The sequence below is a fragment of the Fusarium fujikuroi genome, chromosome FFUJ_chr09, assembly GCF_900079805.1.
Source record: "Fusarium fujikuroi IMI 58289 draft genome, chromosome FFUJ_chr09".
NCBI lineage: Eukaryota > Fungi > Ascomycota > Sordariomycetes > Hypocreales > Nectriaceae > Fusarium > Fusarium fujikuroi.
In genome coordinates, this window is record NC_036630.1 from 1738336 (window position 1) to 1757204 (window position 18869).

The 18869-nt window shown below is 47.9% G+C and overlaps 4 protein-coding genes; 3 read left to right on the plus strand and 1 right to left on the minus strand.

The window, feature by feature from the left end:
* Positions 1–989: 989 nt before the first annotated feature.
* Positions 990–5050, plus strand: FFUJ_09626 (uncharacterized protein; the record flags this gene model as incomplete). XM_023568450.1 has 6 exons in its annotated part: positions 990–1496; positions 1562–1629; positions 1680–1788; positions 1839–2342; positions 2399–2590; positions 2654–5050. 6 exons carry the CDS (start codon positions 990–992, stop codon positions 5048–5050), a joined length of 3777 nt encoding a protein of 1258 aa, XP_023435648.1.
* A 1107-nt stretch (positions 5051–6157) lies between these two features.
* FFUJ_09625 (related to LRP16 protein) lies at positions 6158–6877 on the plus strand (the record flags this gene model as incomplete). XM_023568451.1 has 2 exons in its annotated part: positions 6158–6789; positions 6841–6877. 2 exons carry the CDS (start codon positions 6158–6160, stop codon positions 6875–6877), a joined length of 669 nt encoding a protein of 222 aa, XP_023435649.1.
* Positions 6878–7637: 760 nt separating this feature from the next.
* Positions 7638–9930, minus strand: FFUJ_09624 (related to YVC1-vacuolar cation channel; the record flags this gene model as incomplete). XM_023568453.1 has 5 exons in its annotated part: positions 7638–8369; positions 8421–9348; positions 9403–9518; positions 9581–9792; positions 9843–9930. 5 exons carry the CDS (start codon positions 9928–9930, stop codon positions 7638–7640), a joined length of 2076 nt encoding a protein of 691 aa, XP_023435650.1.
* A 3329-nt stretch (positions 9931–13259) lies between these two features.
* Positions 13260–16523, plus strand: FFUJ_09623 (related to TOB3 (member of AAA-ATPase family); the record flags this gene model as incomplete). XM_023568454.1 has 4 exons in its annotated part: positions 13260–14476; positions 14582–15756; positions 15810–16120; positions 16176–16523. The coding sequence occupies 4 exons, from the start codon at positions 13260–13262 to the stop codon at positions 16521–16523; spliced, it is 3051 nt and encodes a 1016-aa protein (XP_023435651.1).
* Between the last annotated feature and the right edge of the window lie 2346 nt (positions 16524–18869).

Sequence of the window (18869 nt, forward strand, 5' to 3'; positions counted from 1 at the left end):
CGCCGAATCCAAGCCCATATGTGCACCCTAGTCCCCTTCGGGTTTCTGCCCCTCGACCCTAGGTAGTTGATCATGGTTGGTGGGACCGGCTTTAAACACAAGATGCTGCCTTTCCCAGCCTTTCTCTCCGCCACGTTGCTACGGCACTTATTCTAGTGGTTGTTGCCCTTTCAGCCAGAGACACAAAGAAAAGGTGCACACGGGGACGAATTATGCTCAAGGGATCGTGAAACAAAGAAAGATACTTGGGCAGTGCCTTAGATGATAGGAACCACGAGGGTTTCCCACCGAAGCCTCGCCAAGTAAGTACACAGGATCGATATCGTGGGGCCCCATGACCCCAGATTATACCCCCACAACTCACCGCAGTTTCTGTAATGTTATCTCACTCACTCACGCCGGAAGTTTTGGCATGTAAATTAGGCCACATATTTAGAACAGGCACAAGGTATCCAATGCCTATCAGATTCATGGAGAGGTGTCAAGTCGGTTCGATTTCTTCGGTTAAGATTATAAAGCGTAATTTGTGCCATTCTACCCACACACTCCTTTGCCTGGTGTTAGGCTGGTGTAATGATCACCTTGGGCTCTTTGCAGTATTAGCCAAATATGGCTCCAAAATGTGTTGTTCTTTGTTGTCAATAGCACACCGGAAAGTGCCCCTTACCTTTATGGCTCAAGCATGTGGGCTATATGGCCCGATGGCTGATATGGCTTTGTTATCCCAGGTCTTGGCGCCCCGGATGCCAGTTTGAATCGAGTTTGTGAGAAAGTATCTCGAAGCCAACCTCTTTGTCACAGATGAAGCCCTTATGAAGTCTCATGACCCGCGTCCGTACATCCGTGGATGGTGGCTCTTTTGAATGTGAGGGCATACCGAATCTGACCTCGCCTCGAGCTTCTTACTGTACTATACTTATCCTTCATGTTCCTTTTGGTGACCGTTCCATTGTGCCTTTCATCTGAGCACCCCTCTCCTTTCATTCACCATGGCCTCTGGCCCAGGAAACGCATCCCCAACCCAGGGTGGGAGTTTCGATTTTGTCCTTTACTGCCCTGCCTGGACAGATCCGAACTGGCAGGATGAAGGCCCTGAACGTGATGCGAGTGTCTTTGACATCAAAGACAGCGTTTTTGATCGCCTACGCCCAGCTCTTCTGCCTCGAGACCACTTCAAGAAACCAACTGTTTACGCTCAACGATTCGGGATCTTTCCAGGCCGAACCGATGGTCGTTCGAGAACATCACCAACACGAGCTGAGAGTCGACAAATCTTTCCTGCCAGCTCTGATATTCGAAATGGAAAGGAACTATTTGGACGGTTCGAAGACCTGGCCAAAGCAGCAAACGAGCATGTCGATGATTACATGGAGAGGACAAGGCCAGATATGCAAAAGTTGGACGAAACCGAACAACGATTCATGCAGCAGTATGAAGATCTAGTCATAGATGAAAACTGGCAAACCATCCTTTTCGGGAGTGTGACTATGGATGAAGTGAGTACGCAAACTCGCATCTCCTCTTGCACTTTTCGTTCCTCTAGCTATGTCTAACAAGTCAGTTACAAGCCGAAGGATATTTTTCGATGTGCGATACCAAGTTTGACGGCCTCGGGGGTCAGATTTCAGAGTAAGTTGGGTACATCGGCTGTCTGAACTGGCGCTGACATGTCGTTGAAGACTTTTCGAGCGTGAAAGATGGGTCGACACCAGTTGCAATGGCGGAACGGATGACAAGCCTCGTTTGATATACAATCTCAACGGGAGACGTGAAGAATGGAACGTGAGGGTGTGTATCAGAACCAAGGCACCAAAACCTTATGATGCTAATCGTTGAAGACCAACGACAGAGTCTGGGATGCGATGCAACCGGCTCTCCAACTCGCATCGCGGTTTATTGAGATGGACGATCCCTTTATCTCAAGCCTTCTTGACATCACAAACAGACTGTGGATCGACCCCAGACTCTTCCAGAATCAACCCGGACAAGATCGAGATAAGAAGATTAGATTCGTTCCAAACCTGGACCCGGATGATCCGTCTAGACTCAACGGAGCGAAAGCTGTCATTGACAGTGGTATAAACCCCAGGGCAGCTACTTGGCAGGCCCTGCTTCAAATTATCAAGATCGAACTAACTAGCGGTTTCGTATCTGAAGGAAAGCAACAAAGAGATCACTCCGCAGGCAATACAGACTCGTGGGTCACACAACCTTTTGCATTCAACTTGAGGGTCACAATCGATTGTGAGTTGGTTTGGCCCTTGATCAATGATACATACAGCAGCAGCGAAAAGTTGAAGGCCAGCCTGATACTCGCAACTACTATAGCCCACGAGATGATGGTGAGCGACAGTCCAGATAGCTACTCACTGCTATTCTCCAACTAATAGTGTGACAGCATGCATTTGCCGGGACTCCCTACATGTGGTTAGTTGATCCTGCAACGATTGGAATAGTCCGACGGGACCAAGTCCACGCCTGTCTTGATCTCGTGAAGTCAATGTACAGTCACAAACACGGAGACCTCCATGGTGAGCCTTATTATGATGATAACCCCCATCAAGAGGTTGGCCATGTTTTCGAAGAACATGTAAGAGCGAACACCGTGTCATAGATCCACAAGATGACATTGATTAATGAAACTATTCGATAGGTCCTGGGAGGCGGCTACTGGTCGTTTGCATCAGATGTGTCTATCCTGAAACCTGCACTCCTCCAGACGGCGGCTGGTCTCGTAGCTTTCACTCAAAATTCCGAGGGTGGCGAAAATGAACCCCCTGTGCTGCAGTACCCTTTGCTTCGAAATATAAGACTCAACCACTATATTCGAACCGAAGATGTTCAGAAATATTTCACCCAGTCTTTCTGGGATGTTGCGATGCTGAAATATGGCACGGCTGCTCTAAGAGAACCATCCAAAAAGCCTCATAAACTCACCTACTACCCTGCCGATGATAATTATGACAGGTACGGCTTTGAAGAGAACACTCTAGGCACTGAGGAAGACAAGGCCTGGATACAAGACTTCATGAATGAGCTTGCCGGTAGGGGAAATCTTGTGCTGAGGAGCTATTTGAACAACCTGATCAACGAAGCCTGCGGCTTTGATTTAATGAATGAGCAATTCGCCACTGACATGATGACTTGGACCCATCGAGATCAAATCTGGCAGCGTCTCAGTAGAGAAATATTCATGATACTCTGTGAGATCTCGGCATACACGTATCAACCATCTCAAGACCAGGTCCAAGATGACGTCCTGGATTCTCTGTACAGCTTGTGGAAGGCCGTAATCGCCCAAGGATGGGGATATCCTGATGCCCAATCCACTTCCCTTGACACCTTGTCTTCTGATCCAGAGACTTGGGCTCAAAATACTCGATATAGCGGTCTTGAGGTCTACGAAAAGCGTCTGGTGCCCAGACTCATGGACTTTAACCGCCGTATAGAAAGGGAGCTCATGCACATCGAAAGCATGGTATGTGAACTATACCAATCAGGAACCTCGAGTTGGCCGCTCTACCGCTATTTTAGTCAAGGGCATGATAAAGAATTGCGCTATCGAGTTGATACGATGGTTGAATACATAACCGAATTGTTGACTCCCATTGGAATTTCTGATCGGGGAATCAAAAGCATTGATGCAGAGTGGTTCAATCGAATATGGAACCTAGGCCGAAGAGTCAAGGACGTTCGACGACTCTTAGATTTGGATACCCAAAACTACGAGCATAATTGGCGCGACCTCTTGTCATCAATGCCTATGATACGCAAGTCCAAACGCAAGCCCCATCAGAGATTCTATTTTTTGGCAAAAAAGGAGATGATGAAACTCACAGGAAGTCAACTGGAGAAGATGAAGGAGTTTAAAACCCGGTTCCAGAGAGAACTCAGCCTTGGAAGTTACAAAGTGGTAACCCCAGGAGACGACCCCAAGGTCCTGAGCATTGCTCAGCGATTGTCCGGAACACTGGATGATGATCGAGGCAGCAATGACCATGAGAAACGCATCAAAGGACCATCTACAGGTATTTTCGATATCGATGCCGTGAAGAATCTGGTTCATCAGCTCAGAGAAGAAGAGAACGACGGACAGACCGCTATGCTCAACCGCATCACGAATCGCAAGAAAAGTGAAGCCCCGACCTTGCAGAAAACAGCAGCAGAACAAGCTGGCATTGTACCTCCGATTCCACCCAAATTCCAGGAGGTGGGTTTTCGGAACCAGGCGGTGCCTTTGAATAGCGTGAAAGAGTTCAACGCAAGTAATTCTCCATTCTCGGCTTTCTCCTCGGGAACTAGCTCCCCCTTTCCTCGATACCAACTCAACCAACCACCTGCATGGGTAGCAAACAGTACAGGAGACCTGGCTGCTTGGGTCAAACATCGTCTCGCAGACGGACCAACAGTCGCTCACGGTATCACGCCTCAGCCATATGCACTTCGCGAGGACCTCACAGTAGATCTTCAAAACATGGCCCAAGCCTCGCTACCCATGCGAAACCCGGCTTCCTTCGCCAACGAGTACCCTCGAGAAGTGGTACAAGACCAAGACTCTCATTTTATGGCTGGTCCACTTGGAGATATTTCTCAAGCTTGGGAGCAACAGTACCGGCTTGGGCAGAGCCCGCCTCCTGCAGCAACTGGGCGCGCACCTGTGGTTCAACCTTCTACATCACCAATTCGCAGAGACAGCCAGGATATTGACATGACCGGGGGCTTGAGTCAGGGACGTAAGGCCACAGTTCTGTCGCATTGTGGTCACAGCAGCAGTGAGACGGACGTATCAGACGACGAGGAGCAACGAACGAGAGAGAGCAGCGGTAGCGGAACAACACTTATTGGATCATCGGATGTTGAGGAGGAACTGCTTAGCAAGATCGCGTCATTCGAAAGGTCCGAGGCAAGAGAAAAGGGATATAATTTGAAGCGAAGGTCAAGCTGGGTACTCCTTCAGTCCAAGAAGAAGAAGCAGAAGTTGGAGGTGCCTAAGGCTAGGAGACATGTTTACAAGTCGAAGCAGAAGAAGCCAAGAGTGCCCAGAGCTTAGGAGAAGGAAACCAGCGAACAAACAAGGGGTTTTGATTTGGGTCGAGACCGTAACGAGGGTTAGCTTAGGGGAGATTTGTATTGATGTTTGTTTGGTTCGAGTGTTGTTGGATCAGTTTTTAGGTATTCGGAATTTATGTTCTAGTATTTTATTGCCTCATTATGTCCTCATTTATCCTTGACTGAAACAGAGTTTCGGAAACCGCATCTTGACCAAGATTCAAGACCGAGGAATGCGCGGCAACTCTGGTCACAGGACTTTTCAACTTGGACGTGCTCTTCACCAACCAACAACTTGGAAGACTTGGAGCATTCCAGGTTGTGGTTTTAGAGTTCTCTGTGCTGCAGGTAGTTTAGTCGTTAATTGAAGACTAGCCCCTAGCGAGTAGGTAGGCGAGATCGAGGCTTGTTCGATCGTAATTAGAAGCCTTGGAACATGGTACGCCTTGGGGTGTCAAAAAGCTTGGGACACGTGAAGCAGATGACAAAATAATTTGGTCTTCAAATGGGTAATAAATTGATCCAATAATTCTGTCATCTAAAGCAGGTTTTCTGTTACCCCCTGTAGTGCTAGCCCAGGCCCACTGCGGATGGTGGATATTGCCCCTCCATCCAAAGATCCAAGCTTCCAGAACATGCCCCACCTGTAGGGCAATCAAGTCAACTCAATGGTCATTCACTGGCATGGAGCTCCCATCCCATCCCCAGGTCATCGCTTCCCATTGTCACGTTCTCAAGTTGCAAGAAAAAAGATTAGTACCTAATAACAAGGACCATCACCTTACGCAGTCTGACTTACCTTCCTTCACATCTTCTCGATACGGCATCACTGAGCCCTGCTCCTTGTTAAGCCATTTTCTCCCCGGCACAAAATACTCAAGGGCGTACTCAATTGCATCATAGCACGCCGAAAGCAGAGTGCAATAAGGCTTCTGATATCACTTGCAGCAAAAAGAAGACGAGCATCTAACACTGCCATCCTAGGTAAATGAATGCCCTATCGTTTTCTCCAGAGTTTCGTTCTGACCACCTCTCCAGTCCCTCGAGACTACATCGACAACCTCACCACAGCTCTTCTCCGTGTATGCTCGCTAAACGATTCATCACGATGGCTGCTACTAGAGGCCTCAGCGAAATTCCCACCCTCGCCTCTCTCTATCGCGACCCTGATTCTGCCCTATCCGAGGCTCATCTATCATCAAGAAGCGACCCTGACTATCCTGCATCTGATTCCATCAACAAGCGCATCGGCTTAATTCGCGGTGATATCACCAGACTTCGCCTCGATGCTATCGTCAACGCCGCAAACAGGTCTCTGCTAGGTGGAGGGGGCGTTGATGGAGCTATTCATAGGGCCGCCGGCACTGACCTGGTTAAGGAGTGCAAGACCCTCGGTCCCATCAACACTGGCGAGGCCGTCATCACAAAGGGTTACAATCTCCCTTCCAAGCATGTCATTCACACCGTCGGACCTGTGTACGCTGCAGATGCGAACCCTAATGAGAGTCTCGCCAATTGCTACCGCGAAAGTTTGAAGCTTGCCGTCAAGAACGGCGTGACCACAATCGCTTTCAGCGCCATCAGCACAGGCGTTTACGGGTTTCCCAACCTTCCTGCCGCTAAGATCGCCTGCAGGACTGTTAGAGAATTCCTCGAGAGTGAGGAGGGAAGCAAGCTCACCCGAGTGGTATTTGTTACGTTTGTTGCTCCTGATGTGAATGCGTACAACGAGACGATTCCGTAAGTTTGTTATCCCTGATGCTTATCTACACGCTAATGGTTTCTTTTTAGACGAATGTTCCCACCCACGAAAGACGGATCTGCATAGAACGGGCCAGATGTCAAGCTCTGCGAAGAAGAAGAAGAATCATTCTGTGGGATTCTTGATGTCCAGGGGCAAGACAGAGAAATATGTTTCCCCAATACCATCCCAAAATCAACCCGAGTAACGGATGCTTACAGCTATTATGGTACACCTTGCCGCCCAAATTCACGATCAAGAATCCTGGGCTTGGCTCGTGGTCTTTCAGGTAATGCGCATGATGGGCTAGCTTTTGTTGGCGTTTGGAACATGATACATAGCTTTATAGGGGCCGTTTTCAAACAGCACATTCAATAGAACTTCTCCCGGCATTGAACCTCCATGTGAGAGATCAAACAGCAGGCATGAGACGAACGTAGAATTAGAAGTCCTGTAATTTCATGTGAATACTAGGGTCTCTTCTTTTATCTTTTATGTTTATTTGGACCGGCGTGCCCTGGGACGAGAATCATAATGCATTGCTTTGCCTAACTCAATAGAAGCCCTCTAATACGTCGAAGACTTGCATCCTGAGTCTGGTTCCCCTCCCCCGCCAAACTCCGGTAGTAACAAGAGAGTTTGTTCCTGCAAGTCACAGGCTTACAGTTATGTATGTTGGGTATGGTTTCGATGACGAAAAGTGCAACTTTAACCACCATTGAATCAATCATACCTACTACTGAATGAGGTCTTCAAAGCCGCACAAGAGTCAAAGCAAACACATTTCTGCCAACAATGCCCCATCAACGTACTGCAAAGCATATTAACCACTTCCTGATCCCGACCTCTAGTTACTGGATCCACCCGGGCCCTTCTTCTTGTTCTTTTTCTTGTTTTTCTTACCCTGCTTTTGATCACCAGAAGCTCCCTCTCCCTCTGGAGTATCCGACGTGTCTGGCGCATCCTGGGTCTCAGCAGCCTCGGATATCTCTTGGGTATCGTCGTCTTCAATGGCTGGCTCCTTTCCACTCTTTGAGCCCGTTATGGTCTCATCATCACTCCCTTTGCTGTTTGTGAGTTGAGAAAGCATCGCCTTGAGTTCTTCCATCTCAGCTCGCAGCTTGCGGACTTCAATGACAGCAGGCTCGTCTTCCACGTTAGGTTTGACGGCCTCACACGTCTTGGTCCAACCTTCGCCTTCCATGTCAAGGTCCTCGTGAAATTGTTCCCACTCATTGATCTGGTCGTCATCCTCCTCGCCTCGTGAGCGGTTGTGTCGAATCTTTCGTGCAGATCGCCTCTCGAAAATGGCTGCAACAAAAAGAAGAGGAGAGTATAGAGTAGCCATGACGCAGTCATTGACAAACTCGTATGTGGACCTTGGCACCCACCACTCAAGTAGTCCCGAAATGACGATTTCGACCAGGTTAAAAGGGGCGATGTAAACATTCTCATCAGGAGCTCGGACGAACTGCATCGTCTTTTGCGCGAACAGTGCCAGATATTCGTCATCGGCATTCTCATAGATATCCTCATAGGCCGAGTTGTAAAGTGCAATGAGGATATTGAGGAGAATAATCTAGAATATTGAGTTAATTTGACTCTCAAGGACAGAATGTTACCAACTTACCATGACAACAAAAGTAAAGCAGTAGTAGAGAATCAGACCGAATGGATGTCCAAAATCATCGAAACCATCAAACTCAGGACTCTGCATGATAGCTTTGAGCATAGACTCAATGATGAACCAGGTATCGCCCATAATGTTGTCATCAGCAATATCCAGACCGATGAATGCCTGGAGGAAGCCAATGATGACAACGATAAGCAAGGCAAAGAAGATGAGAGATTCCTTCATCATAACTTTCAGCACAACTAGCATGGCGCCGAAGAAACGGAAGCTGTCAAAATAGAGCAAGAGGCGGGACCAAAACATGGGTGCAACAAAAGAAAGCAGATTATAGCTGAGCTCGTTGTACTTCTTATGCACATCGTCATTGTCGCTGTATGCCAGTCCTATGATGCGTAGAACCAATGATACAGTCAAGAAGGAGTAAAGGACGGAGTTAAAAACATTCCAGAATCCCAGGATGTGGTAGCCAGCCTTGTACAATTTGAGGCATTCGTCGCAGACATATGCAAAGGTGAAGATGTAAAGCGCAATCTCAGCGCCATCCAGTACTCCTGACGCATTGGCAGAGTTGACTGCGGCCGTGTACAGGCCAAGATATATAATGGAGAATAGCAACTGGGCGGCATTCTGGTAGCGAGGTGCACGCATACGATCGGGGTCCATGTGGACAAGTAGGCTGGTGTTTGCTTTGTTCTTGTAGTCAACAAACTCGGAGGGATCATCTTCGTCCTGGACTAGCCAGCCACGCCAGAGATAGGCAATACATTTCTGATAACCAGAGGAGCCAATGACCCGAACTGCGTGCAGGTCGACAGCCTTCTCAATGACATTGGTTGGGGCTGTAGGAACCTGATCAATGAGAAAAGAGTACCGACGAAGAAGGACGTGGTGCAGGAGGTAATCGAGATCCTCCTCTCCCTCGATACTGGTTCGAGTAAGCCAACTGCAATTGGTGATCGAGACATCAATTTAAACTCACATCTGCTTAGCGATGACAGTGCAGGCAACAGCGCGCAAATCGTGGAGATCAGCATCCCACAGCTCGAGAATGGCTTCGCGTTTAAACCATCGCATATTCACAAGCAGGGCGTACACCTACGAAACGCAAAGTCAGCATAACGAACACATCGAGCATCAAGGACGAGTGCTTGACGTACAACGCATGATCGGTATTTCTGGCCGCCAGCTTCCTTAGCCGCCTGTACAACCTTGCTGGTAATGACAGTGCTATGGGATCGCGTAATAGCGCTTTCTTCAAGCTCGCAAGGGACACATTCGCGGATCAAATGTCGCAATCGCAGGCAAACCTTCATGACCTCGGCCGGAGGAGTAGCAGATGCGATGTTCTGGTTCCGATGACTAGGCAAAACTATAGCAAGTGAGCTGATTGCCAGGTTTCGCATCGATGGGATAACATACGGGCTCTCTCCTCCTCATGGAGCCACTCGCGTCGGCTGGTGGTTCCATCGCTAAAGAGGCCCTTGAAACGGCTCCATGTGCTGGGCATGATGGAAGCTGTGAGCGTGTGGCTCGGAATATATCTTGAATGCGAAAAAGGACGCTGGAGGGCAAACGAAGAGGCGAGTTGGGAGCCTTGACGCAGAAGTTGTTCCGGCAAAGAATTGATATCGCGTAGACTATAGGTCTTGGAATCTGCCGGCCTCAAAACAAACACGCAAATGCTGTGTCGCAACGGATCAGACTAAATTTGGATCCGGAAGCGATACTGTCTCAGGAGGATCTTTGTACAGCAATTGACGGCTGATTGCAGCATGCACGAGTTCAGCGTAGACAAGCCCCCTCGATTGAGATTGAGATGGAGGAGAGAGAATGAGAGAATCGCAGGTTCTCCCTCCAAGCTCCCTTAGCCCAATTCATTCCAAGTTCTTTCCCTCAAGCCTTCAAGGTTTATCCAACCCAAACCTGGTATAGCTGAAGGAGGAGCTATCTATGCGACGGTGATGACGTCGCGAAGGCTGGTAATTGGCCCACTAACACACTAACGCTGCGGCCGTCCGTGCTTCCCATGCTCGTAGCTCGCTTTGTTCCATCCATCGCCAAGTTGAGCTTGACCGATAGCCCCGTAGCTTAATTTCTTGCAGCTCATCAAAACCTTAGTATGGGTGGAAGCAAGCAATGATCCTACAGCCCAAGAGAAACCTGTGTTTGAATTCGCAGTAACAGGGGTAAAGGGAAGTCTCTTTCTGCGCCCAATGGAACAAGAAATCACACATTCTAGTAATGACAATGAGTCTGATTTATGAGCTTTTCTTCCCGTACGATAATAAAGATTGAGGGGGTTGTGGTTCGCGAGCAAGTTTTTCTATGGATGTGTTAAGGAAACATGGCATGGTCAATGCTGAATCGATAATCCGATCCCCGATGGAAGCCCATTGTTTTGTGGGAATATACTTAGATGCGCCTTTTATTTTTGCTCAAGATTGGTGTTGTTCATGTGATATATTCCAAACATCCAATCTCGTGACCTAGGCATACTCCAAATGCCGTAGCCCTTCTTCCCCACGTAACGGTCTCTCGACTTTTACCTCCAAGTCCTCGCACCCGTTCTGTTTGATATGCTCGGGCAAGTGCTCGAGTTTGGCCTCTTTACTGACATGTCCTATGTAGCGCCAGCACGTCGTGCCAGTGACACGAATAGCATGATCTTGTACATCGCATCAACAGCTTTGGACTCACTGATACACACTTCACACCGAGCTTGCTGCCTCTATAGTACCTATGCAGCCTCCGATTCTCGTCCTGCCAGTCCGATGAAGTAACACTGCGGGTGGCGTTTGCCGGCTGCTTCCTGTTGTGGTTGCTGTCGAGACATTGCCAACACATTGAATCCTTGGTGGTCAGAAGACTGCGGACCGTCTATTGGCTGCGGGTGGAGGTTGAAAATGTATGTATACCGACAAACACAAGCACCACATGTGGGTTGCTGCAAGTAAAAAAAAAAGTCCATCTCGCGGGCTTCATTCTGTCATTTATCGTATTTAGGATCTCGACATTGCACCGATACGAGGTATGTTGATCGATGAAACGTCTTTCCGCTCGTGTTGCACTTCATTTTGATATCACGGGCTGCTGGCATCTGATACTCTGCCAGCTCGACATTGAGGCCCTGTACTTCAACACTAAACCTCAGAAAGCTCTTATGGCCAACAAGTTCGGTGTCGTCCCCCACGTCGCAGGCATCATTAGAATGATGCTGTTACTACACGGTCAGAATTTTGCGACCAACTTCAGCTTGATTGTTGGACTGTGGATGCCTATTGGGTGAAGAAAGGTGAGGCGGTTTGCCTGTTGGCAAGGTGTGTATTCACCATTAGAAGCTATTGGGTCAGAAGTGGGAGCGAGACTTGAACTCTGCGGTATAAAAAGTTGGTAAGATCATGCCAAGGAGTTTCTACACTTTGAGAGTGTTTGTTCGGATACCGTTGGCCTGCAGTGCGACCCTGAGTTTAGGGACATCAAAATTGAGGCTGACGAGGTTTGACGATCAACTGTCAATAGAATCGGTGGGTGGGTACCTGTCTAGAGGAGGAAAGAAAACACAGGACCTCAATTCTATATGACAAAAAGACTTAGGTAATATAGCCTAAGCTTAAGATAGCTTTTGCTAAGTTTATTTTGACGCCCTACAGTAAGGTTCGCTGTTTTCTTGCCCCCCTGAGGGCCTGTTGGCCTCAGACCCACCAACGAATTTTAGCGCCTTTGGGGAACGGGAGCACTAGGGTAGCGGAGGTGGAAGATCATCTGGGGCTGTAAACGATGGAAGAGGACTTCAAACGACGACGAAGTATACCTTAGTATAAGGTAGGTAGCTAGTAGCTATTGGACCTGGCCACCTTGAAAGTGGAGGTTCAATAATACTGTTAACCTAAGTAAGACTGAAGGTCCTACTGTACTTTCGTACTCACATGAGTAGAAAAGATCAACAATGCATTGGCTGCCTAGGATGTATGCAAGTGGACGGACAGTCATACTCATTGTCATTTGCAGCATCAGCCAGGGATTCGATGTAGACTAACAAGCGGTGGAATGCTTCTTGTTGAACCACACCTATTTACCCAATCAATTTGTAAAGAACCAACTGATTCTATGCATGGATGTTGTATTTGTGGCTGCTGCGTACATCTTTTGGTGCCTGCCTTGGCCAGGAGAGGCAGGAAAACTTAGCAACTCAGTCCCAAGGGATAAAAACATTTAGGCAAGTTATTATAGGTTTAAGGAGGTCCTTTGTTAACTTTATTCTGGCCTCCTTTGATAAGGTCTGAAGTTTTCTTGCTCCCTGTGGCTTGACAAGGTTTTTCTACATACTATCTTGCCTTGCCCAGGTTGGTAGTAGCAAAAGATGCAGTTGGCTCGTTGATCTCTGCCTCTGCCTCTGCCTGGCACTTCCATGCGCTGGCACTGTTATTCACTGCCTCGCACCGTCGCTTGTAGCCTGGACTTGTGCGCGCACCTTATTTCCTTTCTTCTCCCCCTTCTTCTTCCTTCCTCCTCCTCCCATCTATTACTGCTTTTAAAGCATTCCATCCTTTCTCTTTCATCTTGTTGATGTTTTTCACCTCATCTATCATTCATACAGGAGTGCGAACACAGTACTAGTACCGACATTCAAACAAACCTCCTCAAACAGGAGTCTTTTACCCAGCACTCATTTCTATATTCTATGGTGAAATCTTCCAGATCCATCTCGAGTCCTCAAGCGACCTCTCTACTCAGCAGATTTCTTTGAAACACTCAAGTTTGCTATTCCGCCAACGCTCTCTCGATTGAATCGACTGCAGCAAGGTACTTGTCTCACGCTCCAGCATCAAAATCAATATGGAGCAGACAGATTCGATTACTCCTTCCGATCGTCAAAGTGGCCCAAAACACAACCAAAAGTCTGGCCAACAAGAGGCAGATACCACGATGGCTAATGACGTTGACCCATCAGCCCCTGCTGCGGCCCCTCCAGAGTCGGTAGAAAGAACTTCTAAGAGTGGTTCTTGTTCGAGGAAGAGCAGGCAGCAGAAGAAGAAAAAGGAGAGGAGTCAAGAAACCAAGCCAGCTTCGATGAAAGATGAAGCTGAGACTTCTAGCATTGCTAGTGAAGACGAATCTACTTCAGATGATGATCAAGCCTCGGAAACCACAACCCTGACTCCCAAGCATTATTCAGGAGTTAATGGCGCAAGCAAGAGCAAGAAGGAACGAACCAACGGTGCCTTTTCTAAAAAGAAGACTTCCAAGGCTTCCACTAAGAAGCAGAAGAAGCCAAAGAAGAAAAAGAACAAGACAGGCAGTTGCTCTGACACCGCGTCTGATTCCGACAGCGATTTAGATTCCTCCGATCCCGAATCCTCTGATAATGAGGACCTTGCTGAGAAAAATGACCGAACCAAGTCTTCTTCAGGCCTCGAGGGCCAACTTAGGGCGCTCGAACTCCAGTTTGCTCAACTGCAACATCAGCTGGGTAACTCTAATGGTCTTGCTCCACCGGTTAACCCAAGCGCTTTTGCTCAACTACCCAATCCAACCCCAAGCGCTTTTGCCTCGTTTGGTTCTTCGGCTCCGCCGTATTCTCTCCAAAATGCTCTGGCTTCGCAGGCAGCTGGTCTCGATCCACTGTTCGGTCGTCGTCGATCAACTGCTGTTCGCCCTAATCGTGGCGGACGTCGACCCATGCAACTTTCAGCAGTGCCAACTCTCGAAGGCAGTGATCCAGATAGTATCACCAATGATTATTTGCGTGGCGAGTTGAGGGTTAAGGGTAAAAAACCTAAGGGTCCTGCCTTTAAACGCGTGGATCAGGTGTGGGACAACAGCATACACAATTTCAAACTTCAGGACACAGCCGACACAGACACCGATTCCCAGTACGACGAATACATCTTTCATGTTAGGAGGAAGTTCGACTGGGAGGGCAAGCATGTAGCAACTGTTGTCGACATCAAGAGCAAGTTGCTTCGGGAATGTCTACAGGACGTTATCGGCAACGCGGAAGGCATCAGCCTGGTAGACGAAACACCAAAAATGAATCCTGAGGTCCTCTTCTTGTGAGTAGTCTGAAATTACCATCTTCCAGGTGGCCTGTGGTCAGGCTTGGATAGTTAACAACAGGTTTGTGATGCTGTCGTGATCTTTTGCTGATATATTGTCAGGTACCTGGAAGACCTCCGTGATCATTTGAAGGCACTACGCAAAGCCAAACCTGCTGGCAAGTCCAAGAAGAGTCAGAAGAAAAATAAAAGTCTACTCAAGGAAAAGAAACAGCATCTCAAGATACTTATCAAGTATCTTGACCATGACTTTGAAACCACAAAGGAAAGTCTCTATCCTATGCTCAAGAATGGCCTCATTACATTTGAGCTACTTTGGGCTTTGTGGAAACCGGATACACTTGTCTATGCCACAACGTACGGAAACGCAAGTGAGCCACGAGTTTTCAAGGTCGAATCAGCACACCTACACCACAGCGTTATGAGAGGCAGCTATTATCACGTTGAAGGAAAATATATGGAATTCGATGGTAAGCGTTTTGGTTATGGGAATACATCAGTCGAGATAGACGGGTTCCAGGGCGCCAAGAAGATCAAGAGTCTTCCTTGTTATCCGCTTCAATATCACCATAACGAGCAGAAGCTCCGACTTGATTTGATCGAAAGAGGCAAGAAGTTTGCGTCATTGAGTGGTGTCCATTACAAGAGCTACAAGGGCATCGCCTTCATGAAGCGCAGGAATGGCTCGGTAATGAAGTTCAACATTCAGTCCAGCAGAGTCATGATTGACCCGACTATCTTCAGGAGGACCAACCCCAACTACAACGTCTCGACTGTTAAGCCCAAGGACCCCGACATCATCGAGGAAGAGACTTCGGAATCAGATTCCGGGAACTGTGCGTGTGGCTCAGATTCGGAGGGCGCAGAAATGGTGAAGTTTGTCAAGAAAGTCTACAAGGACGAGAACGGCGAAGTACATATGGTCAGCTTTCCTAAAAGCTTGGTTAAGGATGAGCCCGGAAACCCCGAACTCGATGAACTCCCCTCCAAAAATGTGGAAAGTGATGATGAAGAGGACATGGAAATCGTCGATTTCACTGATGAGGATTATCTCATTGCCTCTCCAGTGGTACTTGGTTTCTCATTTTCAGAAAAGCAATGGTTGGAGTTCGCCGTTTCCTGCGTCAATGAAATCAAATGGAATGAGAAGGCGTGGGACTCCCTGGTTCTGGAAGATGGCACCAAGGACCTGATCAAGGCCCTTGTGAAGTCACGCAAATATCACGCGGCTAACACTATCGATGATGTTATACAGGGCAAGGGAAAGGGGCTCGTCAGTAAGTTCAACATATCCAAACATCCGAGGTGCAGAAGAATAACATTTGAAAAGCCGTCCTACACGGACCTCCTGGAACTGGCAAGACACTCACGGCCGAAGGAATCGGAGAATTGCTCCAGTGCCCACTTTATATGGTATCGGCTGGCGAGTTAGGAACAGACTCGAGGTTTCTGGAGGCTGAGTTACAAAAGATACTGGACATTTGCCATGCCTGGGGTGCTATCCTTCTTCTTGATGAGGCAGACGTATTTCTGGAAAAGCGTAACATGCACGACATCCATCGCAATGCCCTCGTGAGCATTTTCCTTCGCCAGCTGGAGTATTTCCAGGGAATTTTATTTCTGACGACGAATCGAGTAGAAGTGAGTATCTAGAATCCGTTGGCTTCGGATGAACACTAACATAGGAGTGATTCAGACTTTCGACGAAGCCTTCCAGTCCCGAATTCACATCGCCTTGCGATATGACAATCTCAAGTCTCCTGCAAAGCGGGCCATCTTTAAGATGTTCCTCGACCGTGTTCATAAGCTGGGCAAGCTCAAGGTCGAACCATTGACTGAGGATGATCTGGACATACTATCGAAGCAAGCTCTGAATGGACGCGAAATCAAGAACGTGGTGGGCTCGGCTCAGGATCTCGCCGTTAACAAGGGTGAGGCCCTTAGCATGCGCCACATCAGACAGGTTCTTGACGTTCATGCCAAATTTGGGCGGGATTTGAAAGGAGGATCTGGTTATGAAGATGCTATGAGAAGCTACTTCTAGTTTTGGATTGAGGATGATGTCGGTTACTGGTCAGTGATGAAACGACGACAGAGATAGCTCGTCTTATGCCGGGCGTCTGAGACTGAAATTGCTTGGTAGTTATGTCTGATAGTCTGAGCTACGGCGTTGTTGAATTATGCATGTATAAGCTTCTGCGATAAATTCTGTTTACTCGAAAGTATTGTGCCTGTCTTAATCAGGAGGAACAATTCGTGACTTTAGGTATAACTTGCTTCATGAAGACAAATGCAATGAGGCTCCTTGTCAAAGCGGCGATGCCCTTCTGTGTTATTTAGATAACAATGCTCCTGGGGCATATCTCTTGAGGATTGATGTATTCGCTAATCTGAGTACACTCACAGCATATTCTGAAAGGACAACAATCGGAGAATTGCGATGTAGTCCGCGAGCCAGCCGCACCCGCTCATGTATCAACCCATCGTCTTCAGTCACGCACTCTCTCGTCACTGCTATTTTGATCACGCATATTAGCCTTTCCCAGTCCAGCTTCAGTTTGCGAAGATTACGGACGAAAGCACTGGGTAATGGAGATTAAGGGCGGGATCTTTATTGAAGATCCTTGGATTATGGCCGAAGATCAAACTCAATGCAGATACTCCGTACCCCTTTTCAACGAACCGTAGAATTAAACGGGTGATAATCATCAGTGCTTGTGAGCATACACTCAATCTCGCTCGTGGAGAACCCTAACTAAAAGGTTATCTCGATGGTTCTCCTCAGTTTCAACATGTATGTACCCATCCTGAATCAACATGGCCTGAATATTAACAGTGAGTGCCAGAAATAGCAACATTCTCCACATATGACTACATATAGGTACCCAAGTAGATAATAGTATCACCAGGTAGTTAGCTACATAGGTAGTCATTGTCGGGAAGGATTCAAATGAGACGTATGACGCTGACTTTGCAATTAATAGCTCATGACGGGCTATTTTCCCTTGTTTCAAGAATCCGTGGCGACGTCCTGTTGCTGAGAAATGAGACAAACAGAGTCAATAACCACGGGCAGAGTTAAAGATTCTGGTTGGCATGTGAGCGTGTTACAGACAACAATAAAAAGAAGGTCGAGGCTGGGTCAATGGCAACATTCCAGTCCAGGGAGGGAACTGCATGCATAATGTCAGTTGACGGTTCCTTCGCCCTCCTGGTCTGCTCGGAAGGAGGATTATTAAAGTATTCATGGGTAATATTCTCGATCCAGGTCTTAAACCCGGCAAAGGAAGAGGACCCCTTGAACCCTGGTCGTGCTAGGTAAGCCTCGTATAATATTACGGATATTCACTTTCCTTAATGGGCAGTTCAGTTCAGAAGCTGAAGATGGTGTTGTGAGCAACCGGAATAGGCTTTGACGGTCTCGCACGAACAAGAATATTTTGTTTCAAGTTCTTCAAAGACGTCGTTGTAAGAGAGGTATTCCTTTGTCTCCTAGAGCAAGACCATGCATACCTTGGTACCATCAAACAATGTAACCATAGCCGACCGGATCGTAGCTGGTCGATCTGCCGTGCGTCACCGCCTACCAATCCCAGCTTGTCTCAGCTCAAGACTTCCCTTGTCGAGTCAGCAAAAAAGGGAAAAAGGGCTCCTCTCCGACGTGAGTGGCTGGGCAGTCTCATTTCCACTGCCCCTAGAGATCATGCGCATGCTGTCAACGGCGCTTCTGACCGGCATCATTCCATTGAGGGAAGCGAAAGTGTCTAATTTGATTTGATCATATCAGTCATGTCTTGTTTACTACCTACGTAGCCTACCTACAGGCTACGTACACACGACTCACTGCACTGTTTGGAAAGGAGGCGCTTGCGTCGTCTGGGGCAGACCAGACCACTACGAAACACACCAACGAACGGGTCGAACGGTGAGCGAGGCAAGGAGGGCGCCGCCTCTTTACCACTTAGCGAATGGGACTCTGGAGATGCCACGGGAGAAAACAAGGTTTGTTTGGCTGTTGGGGAAATAAAGCCAGTAACTTATGCCACAGCGGCTGTTGTCACAAAGCGCACGTATGTATACACACTGCCACGGGTACAGTATCACGATTTGCAGGTCGCAGCACAATTGCATTGCATACAGTTGCGCATCCATCCGATGGGTCCACGTATTCAACTGTCGATTCACCGCATTCATGATGACTGCCACGACATACGACACCTCAGTTGTTCACCAGTCAGACAAATAGATACCAGCAAGACACTACGTACTACATAGTATGCAAATGCAAGCCAGCATGCAGACGTACGGGCCGTCACCGACAGAAACAAAATCACTCGACACACTGAAATGACTGCATGTTCCTTCTCGTGGCAGCTCATCACTTGCTTTT